General features: G+C 44.6%; 1 protein-coding gene across 2 annotated transcripts in view; it reads left to right on the top strand.

Moving 5' to 3' along the window:
• DRC8 (dynein regulatory complex subunit 8) overlaps positions 1-18,787 on the top strand; it is a 74,229-nt gene that overhangs the window by 34,552 nt on the left and 20,890 nt on the right. For both annotated transcript variants that reach the window (XM_090263439.1, XM_090263438.1), the window contains exon 3: positions 13,357-13,429. In XM_090263439.1, the coding sequence (XP_090119565.1) occupies positions 13,357-13,429 (73 nt within the window). The remainder of the gene's footprint in view (positions 1-13,356; positions 13,430-18,787) is intronic.

The raw sequence follows: 18,787 nt of genomic DNA, 5'->3' as shown, positions 1-18,787 counted from the left end.
CTTGGATTTCTCATGCTACTTAAAGTATTTATTGTGTTGTGCCCCATGAAAGGTCTTTTTGCTAACTACTGCTTCATATCAGTACTGTTTCTTATTCGTTATAGTCTGGTGAAAAGAATATACATTGCCTGTTCCAACCTATCGACTGTCAATTCTGTAAGTCAGATAAACTCTACCGTAGCTTTAGTGTTAGACGCAAAATTGGTGTTCAGTAGATTTCTGTTGAGTGAATTAATAGAATTTTCTTTTAAAATAAACAGATGTGTATTATCTATCAAGCCACGAGTGGGCTATTACACGGAAAGATGAGTAATGATACACTGCCCAAGTAAAACAACAAAAAGAACCAAAAGAAAAGAATGTAAAATAATGAGAGAAATGTGTGAATACCAGCAGATCTAGGATGGAGGACAAGAAACAAAGAATAGTTTGAGACCAGAAAACAAACAAAAGGCGAAAGGTCACCATTCCTCCATTTTCCCTTCCCCTGACCTCTGCTTTGCACGCATGGCAAGATTTGGTGGAAATTTTATCACAATAGACGGAGGGGAGGCCTGGGATGGTCACTGCTGGCTGGGCAGCCAGAGAGTTTTCGTCGCTATGTAAAACGTGAGATGAGTCCTGCTGCTCCCCCCCCCCCCGAGTTCCCAGAGCCCCCCTGAGACCTGGAATTGGACTTCCTGGGTTCCAGTCCTGGCTTCGTGACTGTGAGGAACTTATTTATTCCCTCTGTGCCCAAGTTTCCATATTTGCCTCAGATTGGTGAGAGTGAGTAGTTCTCACAGCGTGGTTTCGAGACCCCTTGTGTCTCAAGGACCTTTTCAGGGGCCTATGAAGTCTAAACTATTTTTATAATAGTTAGAGACAGTATTTGCTATTTCCGTTCTCATTTTGTTCACAAGTATGTACTGGAGTTTTTAAAAAGCTACATGATGTGTGATATTGCAGCAGATTGTGTGCAGAACCAGGCAGGAGAGTCCAGCTGTCCTCTGTTAAGCCAGACATGAAAGAGATTTGCAAACATGCAAAACTATTAATAACCTTAATATATTGAATTCACCTCCCACCAATGGATATTTAGGTTGTTTCCAGGCTTTTGCTATAAGAGTCCATGTTGCAGAGAATGTCTTAGTATGCATGTGGTTTTGCAAAAGTGAGAGAGACTTTTCGTCTAGAGTACATTCTTGGAAATATGTCCAAGTGCACGAAGATTTTTTGGTAGGTCTTGCTATCTTGACGATATAGTCTTTCACTTCAGCATTTGAGCATGTCTGTTTTCCCCACTTCCTCTTAAACAAAGTTGAAAAGTCAGACTTCAGGATTTTTGCCAATTTGATATGTGAGAAATAGAAACTTATGTTAACTTTCATTTCTGTAATTATGGACATCTTTTCATATTTCCTTTTGCTTGAACTGACAGTTCACGACCTTTCCCCATTTTCCCACTGAATTTTTATCTTTTTATATATTAAAGATCTAAGCTTTAGTTTCTGAAATGTATGCCATCTGTCTTTTGACTATTTTTACTTTCTGACATTCAGAAAATTTAAAAAATAGTCAAATTACACACTCTTGACTCTGAAGTTAATTTTTAGAAACAAACAAAACTCACTAGAGTAGTTTTAACAGAATAAATTTAAGTTACCCCAAATAAAGATAGTTTGATTTTTTAAAAAATCTCATAAGAATACCTCTAAAGTGAAAAAGCTAATTTTCCCATGTGGCTCATATATTTAATTTGAAAGTCACTCAAATTGTTGTCACAATCTAGTTTCTTATAATCTGTTTTTTGGGAGATCTTTGGTGTCACTAGAAGAAATGTATGCTGGAAGTCGGTAGAGCCCATTGTTGGCTCTGTCACTGAGTTTTTTACATTCTACTCTCTTTTTATGCCATTTTCCTTACCTATAAAATTGAAATAATAATGCCTGCATCACTTAAGGCACAGGAATATTTAGAGTTCCCAGTGAGAGAAGACGAACAAGGTTTGAAAAGTATATTAGATGAGATCAACTTATGTACTTTTTAACAGCCCATTCTAGTCCATTCCAGAACAGACTGACACTCAAGAACTTGAGGGTCCAATTCTGGAACAGAAGTGCTGGTCTTTCCCTTTCCCCAGCCCCATCCCGCTGTGTCACAGTGACTTTATTGGGACTATTCCAGACTAGTCAGTGTTTACTTTATACCGGCATCATCCACAGGAGGCTTTTCCTGGTGTTTTCTTAGTTGTTAGGCAGTGTTTGCAGCCCAGCAGCTCCGGGTATCCTCTTGCTAACGCAGAGTCTTTTTCTCTGCTTCCGTCTCTACTCAGCACATGGCACTCAGTATTCATCTGTTTCACTGATGAGGGGACTTAGTTTCTTAAGCAATTGACAGGAACCTTCAGTATATTATGTCTTGTCAGACCCATGGGGAAGTTCATTTTTATGGCTCCCCAGTAGCATTCAATCTTTGTATAAGTATATAAATGCCCCCAGGTTTTAGTGCATTGGAGGGCATCACAAAGGGTGTGGGGCCTGGGAATCCCAGTAAACTATGTCCCAGGATTTATAGGTGGGGGTTAATAAATAGAATGGTGTTGTAACAGAATAAAAACACTTGCATTCAGGCTACTCTGTTGAGGACTCTTAACTGGCTGTTGTGACAAAGACGATCCTTTATGTATTTGATATCTTCGGAGGCCAACTTCTAAGTATCTGTCTGTTGTACTTACTGTATTGTGTCGATCAGGTGCAAAATTTGCTGAATGGATACACAGATTCGGAGCCAGAGGCTGAGATCGGTGGTCTCGGGGAGTGTACTTCCTGGGGCCTCTGGACATATAATTCCTGTGGCCTCTGGGTGTGTACCCTCCGTGGCTTCCAGGTTCATACTTCTGCGGCTTCAGCTTGTTCTCCTTGACGCAGGAGGTAAAATGTTGGATTCACTTGAAAAGTGTCAGCCCTGTTAAGCGTGGAAGACTGAACGCAAATGCATAATATAGGACAGTTCCTGGCAGTGTCTTCATTGGCTTTTGAAAGGAAGAGGGGATACAAACCCAAAAAGTGTGACCATGTGCTCAGGTGACCACAGGCATATTTGGAAATCTGGTTCCCTCTCGTTTTTTCTGCCCCTTGAGGTGGCGTGGGGCCGAGCAATCTTTTTTCTCAGTGAATGCAAGGGTATTAGAGGGACATATTTGGAAATATGATATAAGCAGGAATGATTCCTTCTATGCCACCTCCATGGCATTAAGTCACTGGGTGTCAAGAGTTTGCTATGGCGCTGAGCATTATCCTCACAGAGCGGTGTAACTGAGTTTTCTCCACAGGAACCCAGGGAGGGTTTGGGACCCCTGGACATCTTGGTGAGCTGCGTCCTTCGCTGAAGTTGCTTGATAGGGTGGCCTGACCAGAGGGGGCTGACGGGGTGTAGAAGAGCTGCCATTGTCTTGCTCCTCCTGGCTGCCGGGACATGAATGATGTCTCCCTTTGAAACTTCCTCCACAAATCGGAAGCTGTGGCCCTCAGATGCGTTTGTAGTCCCGTAGCAAAATGCAGGAGCTGTTGGAAACTGCACCGGGTTTCCTTCGCGGGGAGCTGTGAGAAGGGGCTGCAGGGCGTAGTAGCTAGGGGTTCCGCCTTGTACACAGAGCGAGCAAGCCCATCTTCACGCAGCCAGTTGTAGCAATGGAATTCGGTGTTCTCTACGTTCTAGATAAAGGAGAGGCAGCAACTTTATCCGTTCCATCGGCAGAGATGGTAAGGCAAGGTATCTAAATCTGTCCTCTCCCTGGGCAAGGTGCAAAAGCCAGGCCGGGATGGCTGCTAGTCAAGTGACCGTGAGAGGAAGGAGGTTTGCTTTCATGAGCAGGGCCCCAAGGAGCAGGGGATTCAGTATTTCTGCCTCCGAAGGACTCAGAAGCAAGTGTTCAGAGGCCCCTGTAGGATGCAGCGGTGAAACCAGGCCGGCAGCCAGCTGTGAGCGCTGTAATTCAAGTAAGCTTTTGGTTAATTTAAAGGCATGGTGGCTACACCAGCTAGCCCAGGGCCTTCTTCTATTTCATTTTTTGAATTACTGAGAAGTGCCACTCAGGCATCTCCTTTTTTCTGGAAACTACTGATGCGTTTAAAAAATAATTTCCAACTTTCCACGGAGAGTTCATTTTAGGCCCTCTTTCCTTTGCTCACCTAATTCTTCAGCTAAAAACTTGTATTTCTTGTCTCTCCTGAGGTTTAAACTTACTAAAGACAAAATGGGTTTACTATTTAGACAGACAGTGTCAATTATATTAGCAGAGAGTACGTCACTAGTTGTGTGGAGTTACTAGGAAATGAACGTGTAAAGGTGGGTGGGGGTCGTTCAGTGATTGATCTTGTTTGCTGTGGGGAGGAGCCTAGATTTTGTTATGTAGGCAATGCAAACCTATAAATGCAGAGAAGGGACAAGACTAGCTCTGGGTTTTTAGAGAGAAAAACTCCAGCCGTAGGATGGTAGGTAAGCTGGCATGTGGAGTACAGCAGTGTGGTTCCTCTTTCAAGGTGCTCCTGAAAACAACACATGCAAACCAATAAACACCACACACAGAAAGGTGAGCAAAGACTTAAACAGAGACTTGGCGAACACACGTCAGTGCACCAACTCAATCAAGGAGCGGCTGTAAACAAGGCTCCGGAGCAAGAGGAATTCCCGTACTCCGCTCCAAGGGACCCGACCCGAGCTTGGGAAAAGTGTGGGTGACCGTGTGTCTGTGCAGTGGCCTTTCAGCGCTGCCCACAAGCCCAGCTGCCCCAGGGCCGCATGCACAGAGGCAGCACTGAGCTGGCACCCAGAGCCCCCCCATCTGAAGGCCTGGTGGCTCTCCTGAACCCACAGCCTAAAGCCAGGCAGCAACAAGGACACCCCCAGGGGCAGACCCGGATAGGGACAGCGCCTTGGCCACACCCTCACAGGTACTGATCGCTTTGAGAACTAAGTTTTCTTTGGCCTTCACCCTGACCTCTGTATTGAGTTTTCCTCTCGCTAAGGCAATGAACATGGAATGCCCTAGCAACCTAGGTTGGGGAGGGCACAAATAATTACATGGAAAGGCCTCCATTATTATTCAAAAATATTCCATTCCACAAAGAAAACCACCTACAAAAAACTTCTACCCAATACCACCAGCTAATGCATCTGAATAAGAAAATGAATTTGCTTTTCTTGATAACCTTCACTATGTTAGTACCGCATGATCTCACTCATATGTGGAATGTAACGAACAAACTGAACTCACAAGCAAAACGGAGATGGTATCACAGGTAGAGAGTGCGCGACAGCTCTGGGGGAGGCGGTGGTGGGGGGTGGAGAGATCGAACAACAAAGAAAAAGGGCTCATGGACGTGGACAACCGTGCGGTGAGTGTGGGGGGATGGGGGAGGTGGACGCAGGTATACGGGGGATAAACGGTCATGGAAAAACTACAATGAAAAACAAACTTAAAACAATAACGTGCAGTTTGTAATTCGAACTCTCTCTCCCAGCCCCATTCCCCTTTGAACTGCTTTTCCTGAGGTCACTGGTCGCCTCTCTCCCTGTTTCCCATGACATCACCTCTGTTTTCGTCAGCCATCTCCAGCTTCTCCTTCTCAGCTCCTTTTGGGGACAACGGTCCCTTTCTTTGGCTTTTTAACATCCGCCAGAGTGCCACCTCCATCCCTCTTTTCACTTTCCACCCTTTCCTGGGAGGTCTCATCCCAAATCTGGAGCTCGATCTAGAAAACATAAAATCTTGTAGGTATTAAAGAGTTTGTGGGTGAATTTCTTTATGCCATTACTGTAAAATTTAATCTTATCATTGTTTTAAAAAACATTGCATTTTGAAATTAATTTTAGAGTTACAGACGTGCAAGAAATAACACAGTGTTCCTGTGTGTCCTTTGCCCAGATTCCCCTAAGGGTCGCCGCCCGTAGTGCTGGCATCTAAAGAGCTTATTGGACTTTTACCAGCTTTTCCGCTAATCTCCTTTCTCTCTTCCAGGATCCAACTCAGAACTCAGTGTTGCTTTTTGGGGTCTTGCCTCTTTCGTCCTCCAATCTGTGGCAGTTCTTTAATGACCTTGGTATTGTCGAAAGTCCTTGCAGAATGTCCCTCATTTTGGGCTTGCGGATGTTTTCTCGCGCATAGATTGAAGTGATGTTTTGAGGCAAGAACATCACAGAAGTGACTTTGTATTCTTCTCAGAGCCTCACGGTGGGGTACTTGACCCTTCTAGATTCCATTCCTGGTGATGCTGTTCTTGCTCACCTGGTTAAGGTAGTGCCTGCCAGTTCCCCACTCCGTACGTATAGTTATTATTTTTCCCTTCGTCATTAGTAAATATCTTGGGGGAGATACTTCAGGACTACGCAAATATCCTCTTTCTTCTAAACTCTGCCCACTAAGGTAGCATCCACTGGTTGATTTACCTGTAACAATGGTCACTGTAGTGTCTGCCACGTGGCGTCTCTGGCGTTTTTAAGAAGGAAACTCCAGGAGAGCGAACTTTTTGTTTGGGCAGGAAGCAGCCATCTGGCAGTGCTGAATTAGAAACTATTTAGATCTTTCACAGCAACAAAAAACGCTAGTCAATTTATTTAGTAAACATTCATTTAATCCTTGTTATCACCGAAGCACCTAGGAGAAATAAGCAAAAGGCACAGTGATTCTGGACTGCTCTGAGCCCTTTTCTCTGCCACTACTTGTCACCTCAAGTCACATCAGACTTGTTCTAAGAAGATATCATTGCCAAGTCTGAGCCACAGAATCTGAGGAGTCCGAGGCTGGGACAGCCTCCAGCTGTGCTCCATTCTGGTTATGTCCCTAGAGAGTGAGGCAAGCAACTTCTCCAAGTTCTAGTTCCCTCGTTTTTAAGATGAGGAATTCTAATATGAGTTGATGTGAGAGTTAAGTGAGTGAATGAATATGAAAGTATTTTTTAATTGAAAGTCATTTTCAAATTATAAAGTGTTCTGCAAATTAATTTGTTATTTAACAAGTTTTATTGAGTCCCCATGATGTCGGTGCTCCTTCTGGGTATTGGAATATAGCAGTGAAAGGACTCTGTCCTTGTGGAGTTTGTATTTTGGAGGAAATAGACAATATACATGTAAACAGATAAATAAATACACTTTCAGGTAGTAATAAGTGCTATGCAGTAACAAACCAGGATGATGTAACAAAATGTGCTGTAAAGAAAATAAAATAGACTGATGTGTTAGGGGACAAGGGGTGGTGGGTTGGATGGGATGGGACCGGTTAGACGTTCTGGTCGGGGAAGGTGTCCTGGAGGTGATTTTTGAGTTAAGATTCTTAAGAGTAGAGGGAGTCAGCCATGTGAAGAACTGGGGACAGTAGATACAAAAGTCCTATAAAGGGCAGCGGTTTAGTGTGCCGAGAAAGGCAGGGACAACGGTGTTGCTGTGATGCAGTGAGCGGGGTAGGGGAGCAAGTCCCAAGGCTGGCAGGGGAGCGCTGTGGGGCACCTTGGAGGCCACACAAAGCGTTTAGGTTGTCCCTGCGATGGGAAGCCACAGGAGGTTTCCAAGCACGGGAATTACACGACGTGATTTTCACGTTGAAAGGGTGGTCCTGGCTGCCGTGAGGAAGTGGATGCGGGGGTTGGTAAGAGCAGAAACAGATTGACTACATGAAGGCTTGTGGTCCCGGCAAGAGGGAACGGTGGTCTGAAGAGGGCGGAGGTGGTGGGAGCACTGTTACTGTTATGGGCTGAGTTTTGACCTAACGCTCAGAATATAACCGATTTGGAGACAAGGTCTTTAAACAGGCGATTAAGTCAAAATGAGGCCACTAGGATGGGCTCTAGTCCAACCTTACTGCTGCCTTTAGAAGCAGAGGAACTTTGGCAGAGACACCAGGGCTGCGTGTGTACAGACGAAAGACCAAGCAAGGACACAGGTGACCGTCTGCGAGCCAGGAAGGGGGGCCTCAGAAGAAACTAGCCCCGCCGACGCCATGATTCCGGGCTTCCAGCCTCCAGCACTGCGAGAAAATGCAGTTCTGTTGTTTAAGCCCCAGTCTGTGGTATTTGTTATTGCATCCCTAGCGAATGGATATAGTCATGGTCATGATGATGGTGGCAGCGGGACTTTGTTCACAGCACCTAGCGTTTCCTAAAGTTGGCCCCTATGTGCACTTTGTGTCTGCTCCCTCCCCCTGATCGTGTATTCCCTGGTGGGAGCGGGGACCTTTCTGTCTAGTTCATGATAGAAACCCCAGTGCCAAGGAGGTCCAGAGTCTTTACTTGGGGGCTGCAAACTGGTACATAAGACAGTGTGAGAAATAATCACGTGGGAAACCCTTTTCGCAAAGATGGCGCCCAAAGCAAAGAAGAAAGCCCCTGCCCCTCCCAAAGCCGAAGCCAAGGCAGAGGCTTTGAAGGCAAAGAAAGCAGTGCTAGAAGGCATCCACACCCACACAAAAAGAAGATACGCACATCACCCACCTTTCGGAGGCCTAAGACGCTGCAGCTCTGAAGGCAGCCTAAGTATCCTCGGAGAGCGCCCCCGGGAGACCAGCTCGACCGCTGTGCCATCATCAGGTTCGCCCTGACCACCGAGTCAGCCTCGAAGATGAGAGCAGACAACAGTGCATTGTGTTCATTGTGGAGGTCAAGGCCAGCAAGCATCAGATCACACAGGCTGTGAAGAAGCTCTGTGGCATTGATGTGGCCAAGGTCGACACCCTGCTCAGGCCTGACGGAGAGAAGAAGGCCTGTGTTGGCTGGCTCCAGGCTACGATGCTTTGGGTGTGGCCAGTGAAATTGGGATCATCAGTTAGTCCAGCTGGCTAATTTAAATATAAAAATTTTATATTATAAGAAGAAAAAGAAATAGTACTGTAACAAGTTAGAACCAGAAGGTTTTCTGTAAGCATATTTTAGCAGTGGGAAAATGACCCTCACTTGATTAGAGGGGTATTTGGAAAAAGAGGCCTTAAAAAACAAACAGTAGTTCCACAAATAAGGAGATTTAGCCATTATTTCAACTTCATTTCATGGCTTTGCCAAAATAAGGTTAATCTGTGAAAAATGCCTTTCCCCAGGGCACGGCTGTCACTTTGCTGTCTGCTGTACTGTAAGTGGTTCCTGGCATAGTGTCAATAAATATTTGTTACATAAATGAAAATTATTTCAAATCCTTCTTTGTTCCTTCTTAGAAACTTTTGAGTTGCTTTTAACACTCTCTTATATTTAGCCCAATATCAGTTATTCCATAGAGAAGGTAAAATAGTTTGCCTGTTCGTTTCTCCCTTGTAATTTCACCAATCGTCTTCAATCGGATATTCCCTTTTTGATGTTTTTGACCTTAGCTGCCCTTAAACCGAAGGCTCGCAGCCTAGCTCAAAGGCTCTGGCTCCACCTCGTGTCAGAAACGTGGTACCACACGCACTGAAGGCTGGCTCACCAAGAACCAGCCGGCCCCTCGTCAATTTCAAGTGGCCCAAGTGCTGTACTTAAATCAAATGGTGATGTCACAATTGGGCAACCTTATTGTGACTCATTTGTTCTGAAGTGACTTTGTCACCATGTTTAGTACTCTCTGTATAGTACAAGCACAGAGACAAATTCTTAGTATTTAACCATAAAGGCTTTTGGAGTTAGTTTGTAGTTCTTACCAAAAATTGATGGCCTGACCTTTTCGTGGCTTTTTTTTTTTTCTTGCCCTGCTCTTATTTTCTTAGCTTACCCTTCAGAGCCTTACTGCTGCCGAGGCTGCGCTGCTAGCTGTGTGGGTTCCTCCAGACTGGCGGGTCCCCAGCCCCGTCCAGAGGCCACCTGGAGCGCCAACTGACCCCTTCGGCTGCGGCCCCATGTTCTTGGCGCCACAGTTACCGTGTGAGCACGTGGGCTTGTCTTCTGTGCCTCCGGCCTTGTTTCAGGACCTGAGAACGGGAGACGCTCTGAGTCACCTTTGTTTTTCTCTGATTTCCCTTCACCTTCCTCTCAGGGACTCTGTTTAGGAACTTGGGAGGCCTCTTGAAATAAATTCACCTCATTCCTTAACCTTTTGAGGAAAGAACACATTTCGGCAAAAGACAAATAGCGTCTGGTCTCAGCTAATACAGGAACCTAATGAACAAAACAAACAAATGAGCAAAATAGAAACAGAGGCGTGTAAACAAGGAGCAGACTGACAATGACCGGGGGGAGGGGAAGGGGACAAGCAGGGAAGGAAGGGGGAGGGGTCTGGTCAAGGAACTAGTATGAATGACCCATGGTCATGGACAACAGGGTGGGGACTGACTGTGGGGGAGGGGGGAGGGGGGCGGGTCAGGGGAGAGCAATGGGAAAAAATGGGACAACTGTAATAGAAAAACAATAAAAAAAAAATAAAGAAAGAACACATTGGAGAAGAATGGGCGATTAGTATTTGCACATCGCCTCCCTTCCTCCCTCTGCCCTTGCTTTATCTGCTTCTCAGGCACCTTCCGCCCGGCCTTGCCTGGGCAGTGCCGTCAGCCGGCCTTCATGGGCCAGAGGTCCCTCTGCCCGTTCTGCTGGGACCTGCGCCTCTTCCGAGAGCCCAAGCCCAGTGCCCAGCACACGTCAGTCATACCGCGGGGCTCTCATCCCGTGGCGGCAGCGCTGCCTGCCTCAGTGCTTGCTCACCTTTCCAATACTTCTTGTTTCCTGCGGGGAACGATGGGCCACCACCCAACCTCAGCTCAACTCGTACTGCACGATACTTAGATCTAGTCAGTGTTGCCAAGTTTTAAATTTTCCTTCTAAAGTGCCGAGTGAAAAGGTTGTAACTCCTGTACTTTACTGTGAAACGGGGGGGTAAGATGTCTTTGATAATCAACATTTCAAGCCAAAATGATAAAAATAGTATAACACAAAAGAGCCAATTGTTTTATAAGTAGTTTATACAAGGCAGGACTTCTGTTATTATTTCTTATTACTTTGGTTTTAATTGCTGAGTCTGAAATGTGCTTATCTTGTTTGTTTTTTAAATAAAAACTTTTTATTAAAAAATGTCAAGCTTATAGACAAATAGAAAGGATGGTGCACTGAACTGTTATGCCCTTTCACCTGGGCTGACCAGTTCTTCACGTTTTGCCACGTGTGTGTTTGCTTGCGAGGCTCACTCTGGCTTTCTCCGGCTCTCTCCGTTATTTTCATCTGGCTGGACTATTGGGGAGTCAGCTGTAGGCATAGTGACCTTTTCCCTGGAATACTCCAGGGTACATCCTCTGAGAACAAGAACGTTCTCTTACATGAGCCACAAGTTTTTTTTGTGTGTGTGCTTTAAAAATAATTTTAGAATAGAGTACTTTGGGAGAACTTTAGGAGTCATTCACTCATCCCTCTGCTTCTTGCAGGCGAGTTCTTTGACAGAGCAAAATTGATATTTTCCAAGAGTGATAAACACATTCCTACAGGGACCAGGCTTAACGTAAATGTGTGAATTAGAAGACAGTTCTCATGACGTGTCTGCATCCCTCATCTAAACAAATAAACAAACCAACGCTATGCTAAACAAAACCTTATCTGAGAGCCACAGCTTGTGACCCCTGGATGGATCCTCAAGGCTCCCATAGGATGGAATTTCCATGGCTTTCTTGAGAAGCACCTGTTATAGTCAGGAAATTCTCCTGTAAGTCTAATTAAATACTCAGTTGAGATTTATGTGAGGCAACAGTGCGTAGTGGTTAAAGGTATGGATTCCTGCTTCCCTGTGTTTGAATCCATTTCCACCATTCACTAGGATCTTGGAGAGAGAAATGACCTCACTTCTCCTCATCGGTAAAAAAATACTACCTACCACACAGAGCTGATGTGACGAGTAAGTGGATATGAATATTTAAAGCACTTTAAAAGAGCCTCGAAGACATGATAAAAATTTGGTATCACTGTATTCTGTTAATATTAACCTGGCAGCCTGGAGATAGTTCTTCTCGCATCCTTACAGATCATGATCATAAGGGATATGAGTGAGAGGTGAGGGCTATTCTTTCTAGAAGTCTCAGAGGAGATGTCCATTCCTAAGCCAGAAAGCTCCGTTCTCAGCCCCATTTTCTCCTTAGCCCTCTTGTCAGACTTCCCCACGGCTCCCAAGAGTTCCCTAGTCCTGAGGAGGTTGTTGCTTGAATAGATTGGCTAGAGGTGACCCCGGGTGACTTATGTAGCTGTTTCCTTGCCTGTAGGGATGGAGTTCACAGAAGTACCCACCGCATAGGCTTGCTGTGAGGATCGAGTGGATTCTCTATGGACCCGGCCGGAACGGCGCCTGGCGCACAGCGAGTGCTGTGACACTGCCGGCCACTATGTGGGACACACAGTTGCGTGTTCTATAACTGTGACCCAGGTTTCCTTACCACCAGCGCTTTTGGGGGGACTTCTCTGTACAGGAAGTAAGATACTTCTCTTAGCCTTCAGTAAAATTTTTAACAGCAGGGATCATTTTGCAGTGGGGGCAGGGAGGGCGGGCCCATGGGAGGAAAAGAGGGAGTTGGAGGCATGGGAGGGAAGAAGCGGGTGAGAGAGCCTTGGCCTGATGGGTGGAAGAGAGCTAGTGATGGCAGGACTTGGGGGAGGGGATGGGCGTGGAGGGGATGAGTGAGCAACGCGTCTGGTCGTTACAGGGTAAGCAGTTTAGAAGAAGGATTGGGATGGCAAAGGGAGCTGAGAAACAGACTGGGTGGAAGGGGTAAGGCGCCTATGAGAGATTTTTCCTGACACGATAGGCCATACTTTTAAGTACCCTGCCACTGATGTCCACTTTAACCTCTGGGGTAGGCACTGTTGTTCCCATTTTACGGATGTGGAAACTGAGGCTCAAAGAGTTAACTAATGCTTAAAATAACTAGTTAGTAAGGGACTGACATTTCTTTTTATTCCTCCTTCCTCCTTTCTTTTCCTTTTCTAGGACCTTTGGATTTTGGCCGAGGGAAGGTTTGCGTTTACCGATCAGTGCAAACACTTCTTTCTTCTGTCTTTGGTTTGCTTGTCTGCCTTTCACTTTCCCCAGAAAGCGTCTTTTATCCTCTCAAGGCAATATTTACTGAGCGACTGTGTTTGCTATGCTGTATCTGCTCTGACATAACCTAGAGCAGCGGTTGTCAACCTTCTTCATCTCACGGCCCACATAAACTACTAAAATTCTGCGGCACACCCCAAACTCCACTTTTTGCTGATCTCACAAAAAACAGGTCCAATTCTGATTCACTCACACCAGACGGCTATTGTTGCGTTGGCTGTTATCATTTTTAAAAGAGGGAAGTGTTTTAAAAATTCTCGCAGCACGCCGGTTGAAAATTGTTGACCTGGAGAAACATAACGTTTGCTTGTTCAGAATTTAGATCCTGAAACTCCTGCCTTCTTTTCTCCCCAGAGAGATCGGGACTATCATCCGGTCATTAGGGTGCTGCCCTAACGAGGGAGAGCTCCATGAGGTGATTGCGGAGGTAAGCAGAGCCGAGAAAGTGTCGTTCAGCAGCCTCTGTGCAACTCCGGCCCCTCGTGACTGAAGGACAGAAACGTTCCTTCCCCGAAAGGAAAAATGCCCGGAACTAGTAATGTGCTCAGTGAAAACATTAGAGCAGCTGTGTGAACTCTCCAACCATCAGGGTCTGAAAGAATTGCTCTCAGATCTTGAGGAAGTGGCTGTGACCAAGTAATGCAATGGATCAAGTAGGACCCCACTTTAGATATTATACTCTCTAAACTTAGTGGAAAAAAGGCCAGTAGACACAGGGATGACTATATGCAGGAAGAGTTTTGACAGGTGACAGGAAGATTATAAGTAATATCAGTTCAAAGGGCATAGAAGCAGGAGTAGAGCCTGTAAAGAATTTATGTTTATTTGGAATTAAACTTTCAGAAGAAGTAGTAAACATAATAAAATAATAAGAACTACCTTGGCATTGTTCTAAGAATTTTAAAAAAATGATTATTTGCAATAGCGTCGATGACTTTCTGGAGAGACTTACCCCATCCCGCCGTGGCGAGCGGCCCCTGGCCAGACGGCTTCACGCCTGTCTGGTTTTCCAGAAAAGTGTCTGCTCTCGTTTCAAGTGCAGCGTTCAGTCCAGCAGAGGAGAGGCCTGAAGGGAAAAAAGCTACCTGGGCAACCATCAGGAGAAGAATTTTTTCAGAAATGCTTATCTAGGGGTGTGGGTCCAGGTGGAAGCCAACGACAGCAAAGAGAACAAGGCAAGAAGACAAGGAAGCGGGCTTTTATTTCCGTATTCCTTGCAGCCAGCACAGTACTTGCTGCTGTTTAGTGTGACCCAGAAGAGGAGCTGCTGTGTCTCGGGGAGGTGCTTGAGCTCTGTGAGTATCAGTTTCTCCCTAACAACACCTCCTTCAAAGTTTGCTTCGAAGGGAAGTGAAATGCTGTATAAGAAGACACGTTCTGAGTCCTGAAGCACTGTATACGGCTAAGGAATGGAAGACGAGGAAGATGATTCTGGTGCCCACGTACCAGTACCTCGGTAGCTAAAAAGCAGTACCATTTTTTCATTAGCATTTAAAAATAGTCAATAAAGCAGGAAACCTTTACATTGGTTTTCCATTTGGAGATCCAATAAAGCTAATTTTCCTAAGAGTAGAGGAAGATGCATTGGTTTGAATAAAATTGCTTTATAAAATGTAAAGATATAGAAAATGTAAAAATGAACAATAATATTTAAAAATTAACGTGTTATATATGTGATTTTGAATATACCTGTGGACCTGATAAGTTTATATAGTCAACTTGACCAAAATTCTTTTAGGGAATTCACTCGTTAGGGAGAATGGAGATCCCTCTTTATTCATCACTACGTTCAGATCTGCATTGTGTTAACCACGGCGTATTTGCTTAAACCAAATCTCAGCTCAGGATGGAGCCTTTCCTCCCATCTTACTGCCACAGAATTTTAAACAGCTGCTTTTGGTACGGGGGGCGTGGGGTGGGGGTATAGGAGTACCTCAGTAGGCACTGTGACTGCAGTGCTTGCTGCCCCCATCCATAGGAGAGGGCGTCACCAGGGCCACTCACGCGCAGGTGGGGAGGGGTCCGCACTGAGAGCCTGAGACACTGGGAGGGGCTGGCGCCCCTTGAGGCACTCCCCACCCCAGAGGGTAAAGTGGGGAAATAGATGGCTTAACAGCCACCGATCCCCCCGTTGCTCCAGAGGGACCTTATCAATTACTTGATTTAGCCACCTGTTGATTGTTGGACTCTCTGATGGTCCAGCCAAGAGACGAGTCACTCTTTTTTTTTTTTTTGATACTCCCAATAATAAGAAAGGGACGTAAAACCCCAAAGACTCACATATTCTAATTTTTGCACAGCTGCCTCTAGAATGTTTGAAGTAATTTTTTAAAAATAGGCAGATTTACATTTTTCTATTTGTAAAGATAATATTTTTGAGACGTGGCAATGAGTTTTTATTATTTTATTCTATCCAAGATAGAGAAATATTTCCTAAATTATATTTATGTTTTGCTTTTGAGGCATGATTTATGTTAAAATTTATGTATGTGGTATTTAGAGTCTAACTTGAAATATCTCGTGGTTTTCATGTTTTACTACAAATAGTTAAAATTCATTTGCATGCCTTGTTTGGTGACCTGGAACTAGTTGAAATGTAGGTACTTTATAAACTATCTTAAGTACTGATACTATCTTGCTTTGTGGAGCATGAAATAGTTCAGCTTATTGACTGATTGTTATTGACTGATGTCACGGGAGAAATGAATTTTCACTGTGTGTTTTATTGTGCCTATTCAGTGAGTTCAGCATTAAGATAAATAATGATTTAATGAGAGAAGAGATGGCCTGATGATTTCACTATGGGAATGGGAGCAGAGTGCTCTGGGCTGTGACCTCACCTGAAACACCTGGCCAAGGTTAGGGACCAAGACAGGCAGGCTCTTCACCCCCTGGGCCTGAATTTCCTCAGATGCAAAACAGATTAAGAAAATGAACTCTCTCCAAAGGAGAGTAAGAAGCAGCATTTGCCTCGTGCTTGAGGTTTAGATAAATGTTGATGTAGCTTAATATCCCACAGTATTTACAAATTTATTGAGACTCCTCCACACGGGGGAAGAGGTTGCAGAGACTATCCAGTGTCTGAATGCACTGTGGTGGCCTCGCGGAGGTGGGGCTCCTTTATGTGGAGTGAACAGTATGGATTCTTCAAGGTGCCTACTCCCCATAATCCTTTGGGGGAGGAAGAGCTGGGTGGGTGTACCAGGGCCTTGGCCTTCCGACGGAACAGGCACTTAAACTATTAAGATGAATTCACTGTCAGGGTACATGAAGGCTACGCCGGGGGATCTTCCTGCAAAGAGGTCTTATTGCACTTGCGTCGGTAAATGCTGCCTAGGATACGTTGCCCAGGTTATCATGACCCCTTCGCAGCACGTCAGCCCTTTTCTCGGGTGAGACAAACTAGATTAGAACGTGACTTTGCCTCATTCATGTCTGCAGTGACAAAGTGTATTTGTTTTGTTGGTTTTTGCCTTTTGAAGAGGAGGGATGTGCTGGGTGGCTGGCTGGCTGGCTGTTGCTCCCCTTCCCCTATCATTCCGAAGACGCAGGTGGGAGCCAACCGAGGGGGAGGCCTCCCTGCTGTGCCCACATCCTGTCCACTAGGCAGGGGTCCGGGGGCGAGCGACAGGCTCGTAGATCTGCCCAGCAATAGAATACATTCTCACCACTGTTCCTGCTGCGTTTTCTGGGTAGGAGGCAGGACCAAACTTGAGTAGAAACAGTTCAATATGGAGAGTCAAGGAGGATGTGTCTGAGATTTTAGCACCAGACACCGATTCTTTCAGGAGGAGGTGTCATTGCATGCCACAGAGCCCAAAGCATGTACCCTGCTGATAGAAATATAATCATCGTGGTAGACTCTCAAGGTTCACGAAGCACCTTCGTGTTGTCACCTGTAGCCTTCACGACAACCGTGTGAGGTGTTGCTGTTCTCCCTGGGTTATAAACGAGGACACTGGAGCTAGGGGATGAATTCAGTCAGAATATTTTATACTACCCCTGGCCTGTCGTGGTGATGTATTGTGATATTTTTCTATGAGAAAGGAAACATCATTTTTAAAGACCCTCATCCATATCAAAGTGAAGTGGGTTTTCCCAGCACGACTTTGCAGTAAGTGAAGAAATGGCGATGAACCCCACGGCTTTTTGAACTTGTCTGCTATAATTTAGGGGATCTTTCTTGAGTTCATTTCATTATAAGTTGGTTACTTGAATTTTCTCCTGATGAAAGCAGGTCGGAATTGTACCACTTTCTCTGTGTCAACTCTGTAAAATCAGTTTTGAATTTTGAATATCTGCTTTGCTAATCTCCAATAGGTAAGTGTAAGGAATTATGCTCGATGATAGCGGTTTAAAGTCTTTGAATTAAAATAGGCCATGCATATTTTAGTAAGAACATCTGTCTCCCAGTTCTGGGGGTTAGAAGTCTAAAATCAAGGTGTCGGCAGGCTTGGTTCCTTCTGGGACAGAAGTGTCTGTTCCAGACCTTTCTCCTTGGCTTATAGGTGACTGTCTTCATGAAGGCATATGACCATGAAGACATGTCCCTTCGTCCAGATTTCCCCATTTTTTTTTTATAAGGATACCAGCTGTAGTGGCTTAGGGCCTGCCCTAAAGACCTCGTTTTAATTAGATTACCTCTGTAAATACCCTTGCTCCAGAGAAGTCAAGTTCTGATGTACCGAGGATTAGAACTTCAACCTATAAATTTTGGGAGGATGCAATTCAAACAATAACTCTTACTCTGTATCTGTCTCTCTATCTTTATCTCTATTTCTATATACTTACTATATATGTATATACTCGTATACACACTATATTTGTGTGTTTATATATATGGTTCAATATTTGATATATTTCTTTTAAATCTTAAAGGCATCATAATGCATGAATTTAAATAATTACTGTGCCATTACTGGATAGCAAACATTTCTGGAAAGTAGTGTTTTTGTCTTATCTTACTGATGACCTCGTAAAGTTAACTAGCCCATTTTGCACCAGAAATAACAGAACCGCGTCTTATCCTGCTGTATCTGCGCTCCTGTTTCCAGATTCTCAGAAGTGGTATTCTACTGTACTCCTTGTTTCTTTTTTATGATTGAGGAATATATCATATTTTAAAATGCCTTTTAGATAAACTAATGGAATCCAAATAAAGCGTGGAGTTTAGTGAAGAATTATGTATCGATACTGGCTCATTAGTTGTGACAATAAACCAACTGCAGTTTTACAGTTTTACAGCTGTGGTAATGCAAGAGTTAACAATAGGGGAAACCAGGTGGGCATTAGATGGGAAATCTGTACTACCTCTGCAACTTTTCTGTAAATTTAAAACTATTCTAAAATAAAAAGCTTAATTAAATAATTAAAACCTTTTATAATATCAAATAGTGTCTGGTATATATAAAACAGTCTATCTTGCTGTATTTAGAATCACCATAAAATTGTATTGGTTTTATGCCATTGCTTATATATCTTTTCGTACAAAAGAAAGGATAAAGTGTGGCCTCTAGAGGACGGTGTTGGGTCATAGACAGATTTTCACGATTTGCCCAAGTGAAGATGAACTTCTGTTCATTCATTATTCCTCTTTAAAAAGAAGTCAAAGGAACTGTATGCCTCTTCTGCTCTCCTGGTTGGTTGGAGAACTGCTTTCCCTTATTATTTCTGTGCACTTTTGGCTCTACACAGACCCATCAGGCCAGAACGACCGGCAGAGCGCCCACCCTAGGGTCCGGGGCCCCAGGGGCTCCTGGAGGCTGTATGGAAGCCAGGGGCAGGG

This window comes from Furipterus horrens, unplaced genomic scaffold (genome assembly GCF_987537825.1).
Source record: "Furipterus horrens unplaced genomic scaffold, mFurHor1.1.pri manual_scaffold_15, whole genome shotgun sequence".
Lineage (NCBI taxonomy): Eukaryota > Metazoa > Chordata > Mammalia > Chiroptera > Furipteridae > Furipterus > Furipterus horrens.
This window is presented reverse-complemented; position numbering and strand designations above follow the sequence as displayed.